This window comes from Lucilia sericata, unplaced genomic scaffold (genome assembly GCF_015586225.1).
Source record: "Lucilia sericata isolate MDLA Ls3-8-SP2 unplaced genomic scaffold, ASM1558622v1 Contig000079F_arrow, whole genome shotgun sequence".
Lineage (NCBI taxonomy): Eukaryota > Metazoa > Arthropoda > Insecta > Diptera > Calliphoridae > Lucilia > Lucilia sericata.
The window spans coordinates 550294-563867 of NW_023994112.1; the positions used below are offsets into that span (position 1 = coordinate 550294).

General features: G+C 28.2%; 1 protein-coding gene across 1 annotated transcript in view; it reads left to right on the plus strand.

Moving 5' to 3' along the window:
* Positions 1 to 3446: 3446 nt before the first annotated feature.
* Positions 3447 to 13574, plus strand: part of LOC119616538 — a 63022-nt gene continuing 52894 nt past the window's right edge. The window contains exons 1-2 of the mRNA XM_037972951.1: positions 3447 to 3637; positions 11908 to 12649. Coding sequence (XP_037828879.1) covers positions 12060 to 12649 — 590 coding nt within the window. The 5' untranslated portion in view covers positions 3447 to 3637; positions 11908 to 12059. The remainder of the gene's footprint in view (positions 3638 to 11907; positions 12650 to 13574) is intronic.

Here is a 13574-nt window from a genome sequence, read left to right on the forward strand (position 1 = left end):
GGACGAAGTTTATTGAATATGCTTAAAATCGGTGCATTATTTCGCCTAGCCCCCATACAACTGTACCTCCGAAATAGGGCTTTTGAACACATAATTATGTTAAATGTTCTAGTATCTAAAAAATCGCCAAAACTTAGTTTTATAAAAGTCTAAATGATACGGCCGATTTTCGCAATGATCGGGCCTCATTTGACTAGCCCCTATATAAACATTAGGAACTTCTTGTAAACATAGCAAAAATCTTAACTAAATAAAATTTTAGATTTCATCAAATTAAATAATTTAAATAATAGTATAAATTTCATATCTAACTTTTAAATATTTTTTAATAATAATCACAGATTAAGTTTTAAATCTAAAGAAGAAACTTTCATAAATCTTGTGTGGATACTTGTCAGCTGTTATGACTAAAAATTAAATAAAAGCATTTAATAAAATTTATTATTTTCCCTATGAAATAAATCAATAGTATAGCATGTAAATAAAATTCTCAAAAAACCAATTAATAGCAATTTGTTAAATTACCAAGAAATTGATTACATCCGTTTAATTTAAAAAAAAATAAAGATGTTTACTAGTATTCAGCAGTAATTATTATTAGATATTTTTGGTATTTGTTTAAGGAAATGCAGCAAAGACATTAACGAAGTGTTTCTAATAGAATCACTTAAAAGAACACTTCTCAAGTGGTAAATGGTTCAAAAGTATTTTTAAACGGTTCCTTTTCATTTCAATTACCAACAGGATCTTAATTATATTTTAAACAAAATATTATTTTCTTAATAAAATATTTCAATTAAACAACTCTATGTATATTAAATCAAATTAAAAAAAGTAGGACAATTATTTTATTATACAATGCTTTTATTGTTATATTGTTATTTGATTTGACAACCAAACAAGAGGCAACATAATTTAAATACAAAATTTTATTACATTGTCATTGTAAATCCAACAAATAGTGATTTTGGGGTTGGTAGTGGTGAAACTACTATTGAATGTTAAACATTTTAATTAGACATTTTACTAGCAGTATATGACCCCATGATTATTTAAATTTTCCAAAAACAAAAAACCTAAATAATGTACAAATAATATTATTGGCGATAGTGGTGATGGTGGTGTTTAAAATTAACTACAATTTAACAACAACATTTAAACAATCGTCTAAAACAACATACTCCCCAACCATCAACAACAAGATACCAACTACATACTACAACATAGAGAGAGCGAGAGCGTTCATTTATTTATTTATGGTATGAACGTATTAGTCAAAAAGTAATTAATTGTAAATTTATACAAAAAACTACAACAGCAGTAAAAATACATAATAAAAAAAAACATTTCTCTAAGAAACCAATAGTGTGTAAGAGTGTTTAAGGTTTAGAGCTGTGTTTTGTTGTTGTTACTATTGGGAATCTTAAAAAAATAAACTCTATAATGTCTGTCTATTTATATTTTTCGATTTAACCAACAATGATTGGCTGCTAGGACTGTTTGCTTTGTTGGCCGCCTGATCATAGTTGTAGCTTACGATACTTCCAACAACTACAATAGCAGTCAGGCGGCTTGAGTTTGAAGAGTTTATTTAGTGCTGAGTTTAGTGTGGAGCTTAGTTGGATGGGGGATAAATAGAGATACCAGACGGTTGGGAAAGGCAAAATAGTGGAAATTTGGAAGAAATACTACTTTTGTTCCTGTTTATAATTGAACTACTAAACAAAAACTTATTAAGTACTGAAGTGGAACTAGAACTGAACTAAATTTGAATTAGCACTGAACTAGAAACTGAACTAGAACTGCAATAGAACTGATTAGAACTGAACTAGAACTGAACAAGAATAGAACTGAACTAGAACTGAACTAGAACTGAACTAGAACTGAACTAGAACTGAACTAGAACTGAACTAGAACTGAACTAGAACTGAACTAGAACTGAACTAGAACTGAACTAGAACTGAACTAGAACTGAACTAGAACTGAACTAGAACTGAACTAGAACTGAACTAGAACTGAACTAGAACTGAACTAGAACTGAACTAGAACTGAACTAGAACTGAACTAGAACTGAACTAGAACTGAACTAGAACTGAACTAGAACTGAACTAGAACTGAACTAGAACTGAACTAGAACTGAACTAGAACTGAACTAGAACTGAACTAGAACTGAACTAGAACTGAACTAGAACTGAACTAGAACTGAACTAGAACTGAACTAGAACTGAACTAGAACTGAACTAGAACTGAACTAGAACTGAACTAGAACTGAACTAGAACTGAACTAGAACTGAACTAGAACTGAACTAGAACTGAACTAGAACTGAACTAGAACTGAACTAGAACTGAACTAGAACTGAACTAGAACTGAACTAGAACTGAACTAGAACTGAACTAGAACTGAACTAGAACTGAACTAGAACTGAACTAGAACTGAACTAGAACTGAACTAGAACTGAACTAGAACTAGAACTGAACTAGAACTGAACTAGAACTGAACTAGAACTGAACTAGAACTGAACTAGAACTGAACTGGAACTGAACTAGAACTGAATTAAAACTTAATGAACTAAAACTAATAATGAAGTGAGATTGAGAAAATCGTGCCTGATACACGCATAATTGTACGAAATAAAGCGATTTCTAATTAAATTCTCAAATTTCCCCAAATCTTTAAAGAAACACCTTGAATCTGGCATCATTAAATACTCTCTCTTTCTCAGATCCCCACAAATGGGCGTTACAATTCTCTCATGTTAAGTTGGCTAAAAAACAAGTTTTCCCTCTCCTTAACACCCGCCACAAAAACAACAAGATCCCCCTCCCCCAAAATATACACACTGACACACCAATACCAATCAATTTCTTACAGACGTACTCAACCATAAAGAGTTTGTCAAGTCATGTGTTGTATTTGGCTAAAATATTGTTTAGTTTCTATTAGAAACGCTCTTAGACAATACTTTATTCTTAACGATCGCTTAATACACAGAACTTCGGTGTTTGATCTTGGTTTTTTTCTACAATCATTCTATATGATTCGGTTGCCGTCGGTTAATATTCGTAGAATCTTCGTAGTTATTGTTTGAAAATTGTTTTTGTAACCCTAGAACGTGTTGTGTTGCAAAGAACGTTGTGTAGAAAAAGAAAACGAAAAAAGTTGTGTAAGGTAAAAACGTTGAAAAGGGTTTAGAGTCTCCCAAAGGGCTCTTGTGTTCTTTAGTATTGTTCAAGACGCCATCAGACACATTGAAAACCAAGATGCGTGAGTGATATTTTTAAAGTGTTTAAAAATATTGATTAAAAAAGATCGTTACTTTTGAAATAAAATCTAACGGCAGATTTATAAAATAAATTCGATTATAAAGTGAAAAATTGTGTTGGAAATTGAAATTAAAGAAATTCTTGATTAAATAATTATATTAAATGAAAAGATTTGAAAATTTTGTTTAAGAAAATTTTAAGAAAAAGAAAATATTAAAAAGAAATAAATAAAACAAAAGTGCAAAAAGTTTACTTTGAAAAAGAATAATAAAAATTATTTCAAAAAGTGCAATTATTTCTAAGTGCAAATTTAAACAAGACTTCCCTGAAATTGGATATTAAGGATTACTTTTTTAAAATTTGATGCAAATTTGTAAGTATTTATTAAGAGAAACGTTTTGAGAGATAAGAAAGGATATATTATGTGAGCTATTGATTACAAATTTCTATTTGTTTTCGTTACTTCCTTACGAAAAGTACATATTTGCAAAGTTTAATAATAAATTTTTTTAGATAATTAAAATATCTAAAACTTTAATAAATAGTAGAATTTTCCAAAAATTTCAACTCGAATTTATGTTCGTATTTTCGAATATAAATAAATTAAAAAGCTTTTCTGAAACTACAGTGAAAATAATTTAAAAATTCCTGAAAATTTTATAGATAATGTGATTTTATTGACACATGACAGTGATTTCGTGTAGGATGACAATCGCTTATCTCAAATTGATTTTGACACAAGAGACGGACAGACACTACTTAAAGGGCTTGATAGTGGATAACTGCTTAATTTTGACGCCTAATTTAAAATACTACATTTCCGGTAGCCATGTTCTGGACTTTTTTGAAAATTTTTAAAGTAATTACTTGTATAGACCGATAATCTATTTAGGAACATCTTGATAAAATAGAGTAAAGGAATTTCTTTTATCGCTGACTTTGGCAAACTAGTTCTAGAACTGAACTAGAACTGAACAAGAATGAACTAGACTGAACTAGAACTGAACTAGAATGAACTGAACTGAACTAGAACTGAACTAGAACTGAACTAGAACTGAACTAGAACTGAACTAGAACTGAACTAGAACTGAACTAGAACTGAACTAGAACTGAACTAGAACTGAACTAGAACTGAACTAGAACTGAACTAGAACTGAACTAGAACTGAACTAGAACTGAACTAGAACTGAACTAGAACTGAACTAGAACTGAACTAGAACTGAACTAGAACTGAACTAGAACTGAACTAGAACTGAACTAGAACTGAACTAGAACTGAACTAGAACTGAACTAGAACTGAACTAGAACTGAACTAGAACTGAACTAGAACTGAACTAGAACTGAACTAGAACTGAACTAGAACTGAACTAGAACTGAACTAGAACTGAACTAGAACTGAACTAGAACTGAACTAGAACTGAACTAGAACTGAACTAGAACTGAACTAGAACTGAACTAGAACTGACTAGAACTGAACTAGAACTGAACTAGAACTGAACTAGAACTGAACTAGAACTGAACTAGAACTGAACTAGAACTGAACTATAACTGAACTAGAACTGAACTAAAACTGAACTAGAACTGAACTAGAACTGAACTAGAACTGAACTAGAACTGAACTAAAACTGAACTAAAACTGAACTAAAACTGAACTAGAACTGAACTGGAACTAAACTAAAATTCAACTAGAACTGATTTCCCAGGGAAGAAAGAACAAAGTGAATATTTTCCTTGTCCTAGATATAAAGCCTTAATTACCATTTCAAACATTTTACAGAAGGAACACAAATAACATAAATAGAAATCAACTTAATGCACATTTGTTTTTCTAATATAAGTATTATTATTTACATTTTATGTTAAATTATTATAAATATTTAGATAAAACTTGCATTAATTACCTCCTACTAGAGCGAACAAACAAAAGACTTAAGAAGCGAACTTTTTCTTAAGCATAATTTTACATTTTGCAATTAAATAACAATTGTTGTAATCAATACCGCAATAATAAACAAACAACAATAAAAATATTTAAATTTACATTTTCTTTAATTATAAATATTTAAAACAAATTAAAAATTCTCTAGAATTTTTTAATTAAAAAAGCAAAAATAATGCAAAAAACTCTAAGACATTTGACTATTATTAATTAATCTTAAATATCATTTGTAATATTATTGTTTGATTAAAATTATTTGTTGGTTTTCCAATAAAATTTATTCCCAGCGTATGGGAAGATAAATACAAAAAAAAAAAACTTTATAAAATATACAAAACTTTTTTAATGTTAAATGAAACAAACATTTCAACGTTTTCATAAATTAAACACAAGATAATTTTTTTCATACAATTATCAATGGCTCGTCAAAAACTGCTTGTATTATTCATAAACAAAATCAACTGACAAACGAAAAAAAAAAAAATTATAGAAACATTTTATTTTATAAAAAAGAGCTCAACTAAATAATGGCCAGCACGCTTATTTACAATTTATGTACAGCAAGAAATGAATATTCTTTTTTTTTATAAATATAATATTTATATTTATTGTTTAACTTATTTTTTGTTACCAAACAATTGTTGCATTAATCAACAAAGAAACAAAGTTGTTTAAAGTTTTTTTTTTTTTGAAAATACAAACCCACCAAAAAAAAAAAGATTCGATTCAATTCGTTTTGGTTTCGTTGGGGGTATGCTTCAATTTGAACACTTTTATGCTCGAGTGTAAAGCCACTTATCGATACTTGTAATCTTTATTTGATCTCAATTGAACAATGATGAATAGACAAATATTAACAATAAACAGTTAGAGAAGTAATAATAATAACAATAATATGATAACAATGCTTGGTGTGTTTTTTACATATTATTAGGGGTTTTTAAGGCTGAGAAATATATGGTTTTATATAGATTTTTGGTAAAAATTTACGTTATTTTGGGGTTTGAAAAACCCCATTATTGGCACCTTTTGAGACGTTATAACAGCACCAAGGCAACTTCATTTATAAAATGTTGTATGCTATTGGAAAGTTCTCTCTGTCAGATTTAAAATAAACATCTTAGTATTTGACATAACTTCTTTCTTTTTCGAGATATCTGCACTTAAAGTTCAAAAACTCATGATTTTCGGTAGATTTACGGTATTTATATCCTATACTAACATAGAGCGGAGGGTATTATACTTTCTAAATATTGTTTATAACGAACTAATATATTGGAACCACACCTACCTGAGGATGTTCGAATCGACTCAAAATCACTTCCGTTAACTTCAACCGATGATATCTCAGCAATTACAGCAGCATTTTTAAACAATTCAATTTTTGTTGGCCTGTGTAATTTATAGCTACAAAATCGCTTAAATATGTATATCTTAAATTCTAAACTAAAAGGGGAAAAACATATAATCAATTTGGTACTTTTTGTGCTGGTAGTTCTAAATCAAAGACATTTATTTAGATGCTTTATGTTGTTACCAAAATTTGTATTTACAAAGTACTATTTCCTTTATGGTTTCATTTGAAAGGGTACTTTATAAAGAAGTACTTTTTAGGTTTTAAGAACAAAAGTAACCAAAAAAGTATCAAATTGTTTAGATTTGTCCCTTTAAGATATTAATTTATACAATTTTAATTATTAACATCATTTTATACAAATGTCTATTTTCTATCCGTTTTAAGAATTTGGTACTTTTTTTGGTACTTTTTGTGCATTTAGTTCTATATTTAAAGAAATTTATTAAAAAGTTTTATTTGTTTACAAAAATGTGTATTTGGAAAGTACTTTTAATATCAATATTTTAGTGATTAAAAAGGGGTAAAAAGGGGATTTTTTTAAAAACAAGTTTAAAAAATGAAATTTTTATATTATTTTGAAGTAAAAATTTACAAATAACTCGATAATTCAAACTTAACGGTTAAAATTGATAAACAGTTTGGTACTTTTTTTGGTACCTTTTCGTCGATGTTGTTCTAAATCTCCAAATTCCATCTTTAGGAAGTTACAAAAATATGCTTTAAAAAGGAAAAGTTTGATATTTTCTGGCAAATGAAGTGTAAAAAGAAAATTAGTACTTTTTGATCTAATATATGATTCAAGAAGAAAAATTTAAAACTAAAGGTTGGAAAAAGGGGTAAATTTGTGGTACTTTTTAAATTATAATCTAAATTAACAAAATTTGCTGTAAAATTTTATAATAAGGGGAAAAAGGGGAGTTTTTTTTAGTACTTTTTGTAAATGTTACTACAATTTGTGTTAAAACTTTATGAAATCATTTAAAATGAGGACTACACGTGGCCAGTTCTCTAAAAATTTAAAAAGAATCCTGGGATTTAAAAAAAATGGAGAAAATGAAAACCCTACATACTACAAAAACGTGTGTAAATTGTATGGGTTTTCTCCCTAAATCTCAAGTATGACTAGTCTAAGTAAATATAAGAAAAAGTAGAAGAATCTGAGAATACTTTTTGATATGCAAAACTTTTACAATAAAAATTTGTTTTATAAAACTAAACAGATTTTGCACTAAAAATCTTTTGTAACATAATAAGTTCCTTAAAAAGTATATTTCTTCTTTTAATTGGAAATGGTGTTCAAAAAACAACTTGCGTAAGAAATCACTGCTTTTAAATACAAAATTAGATTGCTATAAATAAAATGTATTTATTCCCTTAACAATTGAAGAGTATGTGAATTAATTTTGACTCTAAAAATATTAAATAATAAAAATCTCAAATAAGCAAAAGCAAAAAAAATAAACAATAGAAAAGATTTTAGGGCAGAAGATCAATTACCAGATCATAAACAGCCATAGCCAAGTCAACATGATTGATGACTTATTATATTTAAAATAAAATATTGAAAAAAGGGGGAACAAAATTTGATTGTTCAACACTTATATATGTATATTTCTTAAAATTTAAAAATTTATCTTATAAAATGAAAGTAAGTTTTTGTTTTTTGGTTAACAAAAGTTCATATAACTTCATTATTTGTACTTGAAATTCATAAAAAATTAAAAACAGTTACCATAGTGTCATAATAATAACTAAAGAAATGTCAAAACTTCTAAGGGATTTCAAATGTTAAAGTACTTTAAGATTTAACTAAATTATTTACAAAGTAAACACAACTCATCATGTGCCGCAGCAGCAGCAGCATCGAGCATCAGCTAACGTAACACTTGTGTGATGTCGTGTGTGCGTTCTCTTATATTTATAAGCTGATGGCGCCAATCTACAAATATTTAAAAATATTTAACTATTTTCCCTCTTGTCATGTGTATGGTAAAAGATGAATTTTAATAACTTTATAATTTGAAATTTGTATAAAAAATCTGTTTGTTAAACTATATAACAGCCATATGTATGTGTAGTACCAAGTACTAATAGGTTAAGAAAACAATTCAAAATTTTTTAACAAAATAAATTAGATTTATTTAGTTAATGCCGTCAAATGTTTATATTTATGTTGTATTTTAGCATTAATTTTAATACGTTTTTTATATATTTATTATAAATGTAATTCATTTTGTTTGTTTATGCAAACGCTTTTAGAGTTCATTGCTTAAGTCTTTTGTTTGGGTCAACTAATCTTTTGCCATTAGAGCATGTTTTAGAAGTTAGATTTATTTCTTAGTTATTTTTAGCTTTAAATTTAAATAATTATTAAATAAATAATAAAATAAAGTAATGTTATTGAAAGAAATATTAGGCTTTTAAATGTTGTTTTTAACGTTTAAATTATATATAATGGATAAAAATAATCGGCATCTTTTTAACTCATGTTATGTTGAATAAAGTAAGAATATATTTGACTAATTAATTATTAGATTTTTTCTTTAGAAACAAGTGATGTAATACTTTTTTAGCGATTAAGGTAGTAAGACAATAAATTTGCCAAATTTTTCTAGAAAGTTCAAAAAACTATTTGAATGATTGATTGAGTAAAAATTACCGATTTTGTTTCTTTTGAAGATTATAACATTCGTTAAAGTAGTAATAGTAGTTAAAAGTAGTAAAGATAGTTCCTGAAATTAATGGATATTGCTGCATTTGCTTCTATGCTCCTCATTTGGCTGAGTATTTATTGGACGTTTCAATTTCCGTCGGTATACTTAAATACATATGTTTGGGATTTCATAAAAATTCATTATTTAGAATGACATGAACAAATAGTACCAAAAAAGTACCAATAGGTTTAGCTCTTTTTGTAAATTGGTTACCTTTAACACAGAATTTCTTTTTGTCATTATTCAAAAAGATACTTTACAAAGAAGTACTTTTGTATTTTCACAAAATAGCAATATAAATTTAGTAGTTTTAAAACAACCTGAACAAAAGGTACCAAAAAAAAGTACCAAATTGTTTAGATTTTTCTCTCAGAGATATTAATATTTTAAATTTTTCATTCTATAGAACATTTTCTACAAAAAGTTCCCCTTTCTACCCGTTTTAATTCCCTAAAATATTGATATACAAAAAAGTACTTTACTAATACGTACTGCAAAGAACTTTTCAGAAAAATATTTTTATATTTTTATAAAACTTTACGAAAAATTTCTTTGATTTAGAACAACATCAACTAAAGGTACCTAAAAAGTACCAAATTGTTTGTGCGTTTTTACTCCTATAATTAGAATTTCCAAAAATCATGATATTTGTGAGTTTTTCTTACTTAAAACAATTGATTTATGAAATTAATTTTTACAAATTTACACACAAATTTAGCCTTTTTACCCGTTTTTACTATCTTAAATATCAATATTAAAAAAGGTACTTTACTAATAGCTACCAAAAAGTACTTTCCAAATACATATTTTTACAGTTTCATAAAATTACGTTACAAATTTCTTTGATTTAGAATAAAATACACAAAAGGTACCAACAAAAAAGTACCAATTTTTTTAGTCCGTTTTTAAGGGATTAGTTTAAGTTACATAAAAGCAAGATATTTGTGTAGTTTTAGCAACTAATTTGAATTTCCAAAGAAAAACAAAAAGTATCAGAAAATACTCCTTTATAGATTTTCATTTACTTAGGAATGCTGAATGCTTAACTTTATGTTTCTAGGTTCAATATAATAGAAATCTCAAAAAGTACTATTTGAAGAATGAAGCGATAACAAAAATCCCTTTATACAGATTTCCATTTACTCAAGTTCCTGAGTGTTTTATTTTTTGTTTCTATGAAAACTCAAAAAGCACATGTCTAAGAATGGAAATGTACCAAAAAGTCATTTTCTCCGTATAGATTATAATTTACTTAGGACTCTGAATATTTTATTACAAAAAAAAAAAAAACTCAAAAAGTAGCAGTTGAAGAACGAACAAGTATCAAAGTACCAAACCCCTCTTCTACAGATTTCCATTAATTAGGGACGTTGAATGTTTAATTTCATGTTTCTAGATTCAATATTATAAAAAAAAAACTCAAAAAGTACCTTTTGCAAAACGAAAAAGTACCAATTAGTTGTTTAGATTCTCATTAACTCTGATATTATAAAAAAAATCAAAAAGTACCAGTTTAAAAAAGAGAAAGTACCAAAAAATAGTCTTTGGTTCCGGAGTCCATTAACATATTACGTGTTAATAAATCTACCAATTTTTAATTTCATAGTTCAAGGATCAATATTACAAAAACTCCAAAAGTACCAGTTGAGGAACGAAAAAGTACCAAGCCCCCCTTTCTACACATTTCCATTAACTAAGGACGTTGAATGTTTAATTTCATGATTCTTGGTTCAATATTATAGAAAACTCAGAAAGTTCCTTTTGAAGAACGAAAAAGTCCCTTTTTATAGACTCCCATTAACTCCGGCCACCAAATGCTTAATTTCATGTTTCTAGGTTCAATATTAAAAAAAAAAAAAATCAAAAAGTATTAAAATAGAGTTCCATGTAACACCCCATTAGCATAAAAAGTGTTTCTAAATTTATTAAAATTAACTCAATGAGTTTGTATAAAATCAAATTTCCCATTTTTCCCCTTTTGGTACTTTTTTCTCCCTATTGAAGTAGTACAAATTTTATTCCAATAAATTGCAATATCGTTGTTATTGTTGTAGCAGTGACACGTCTTTAAAGTCGGTGTGGCTGGGTTCACAATCCTTGGTCGCTGTTCGTTGAACTCCGAGTCGTTCCGGTGCGAAGAACCAATTGTCATGGGAACATTGCAATATCGTAGTGTGAGTCCATTATTAAGTATTCATATCCAAATTTCGATATTTTTTACTCTTTCTCAACTCAATTTCTTGAAAGAAGTTTATGAACACTTTAAAACGGAACTGTTTTCCAATAAATCCCAAAGAGACTTCAGTTATCTTGTTCTTAATAGAGTTTTAACAGAACGTATTGCAAATAAATATGTAAAATAATTAATTGGATGTTGATTTTTATAAAATTTCAATTGTTTATTAGAAGGTGTAAAAACATTCACTTAAAAATTTTGTATTTTATTCATTGTTTATTCAACACTTACAATAAATGTCAAAATAAATATGTTCACTGTCAATAGTTTACATTTAAAGGCAATTAAAACAAAATAACATTTACATTTTCAACTAATTGTTTAGAAAATATGCATAGTTATGTTGCTAAATAGTTCCTTATTTGTTAATTTCTTTAAAAATCTTCTATCATTGCAGATTTTTAACCTTGTTATTAGTGTTTAGAGTGAAACGAAAAAGAACACAACTGAACTGAGCAGCAATAAATAGCAACAACAATTATTATGCACCCATAAATTTAGCATTTCACACCTTGTTTTTGTTTTGTTTTTGTGTAACAACAACAACACATGCATATAGAAGCCATAAAATTAATGATGATGTATCCCGATAAATGTTTAGAAAAAACAGCACTGAGTAATCCAACGCCTCACCTACCGGTGACGGTTAATGAAATGCATCATCATCATGTACAACATCCAGCGCATGCGTTACAATTAGTGCAAACGGCTGAAACAAATCATCATCCCCATCATCCACATTCACATACACATCATCCTGCTCATCATCATTTACAAATACATCCGCATCATTTGGCAACACATGCAGCAATATTACCGCCTCAGCTTGGTAACATGCAACAGCATGGGCAACATCAACAGCAGCAGCAGCAAACGCTTCATCTGCAGCAGCAGCAACAACAACAGCATCAACACACCCCTGCCCCGCAACATCATCAACAATTGCAAGCTCAACAACAGCAGCAGCAACAACAACATCATCAACAACCACAACAGCAGCAGCCACCAACTTCACATGTTACTGGTCAACATCCGCAACAACAACAACAGCAACCACCACCACCACAAAGTCAACAGCCATCACAAACCCACAGTAACCAACAGCAGCAACAGCAACAACATTCTGCCATGTTTACTCGGTAAGTAAATTATGCAATTTTCCCAAAACTGTCAGTTGTCAGGCTTTAACATTTATTAAATTATACTTATAGTTACAACAATAACTATTCTACTACTTTATATTTATTGTTGTTGTAATGCAATGTTTTTTTCTTGAAATAATTAAAATACATTTGTTGTTGTCGTTTTTTTTTATTGTTATTTCTATTAAGTAAAATGTTTAATTCTGGTTTTAATATTTTTACCAACTTTAACCTTCAATTGCTGCCAATATAAATGTTATTGAAGTTTTACTATATATCGTCATATAAAATGCAAAATCAAGTAATAACGGTTTTGAAAATTTCACAGATAAAAGGGGAAATTCGTACATACATTTAAGAAAACTTTGATTAGTGACATCACCAGAACTTGTAAGATCTGTTCTTTGTAATAATTCTAAGGACCAGTTTTTTATTACTAGTTATATAGTTCTATAGATGATAACCAGACTTCTTGGAACGAAACATTTTAGTATTTTTTCTATGATAACTAGTTCTAGAACGCCTATAAAAAGAATCAGTTCAGATTCTTTGAATAACAACTAGTGATACTGCTATTACTTCCAGAACTTGTTCTCTAAAACATTGTCCCACCTAAAAAGAGTTTGTTTTGAAATAACTTGTTCTAGAACGAGTGCCAATAGAACCAGTTCTTTTTCTTTTATATCTGTCTTGAAAATAGTGATATCGGCATTACTTCATGAAGACGTTATGTGGAACATTTTGGTGATTCTAAAGTACTTGTAAAGCATTTTTAGGAACTAGTTCTTAATCACTAGTGACCTTACTGTAGTTCTATAGAGGATAAATTAATTCGAATCAGGAACTTGTTCTAAAATAACTAGTTCTGGAATGAGTGCCGATATAATCAGTTCACTTTCTTTAAATAGTAATCCTCCGCATC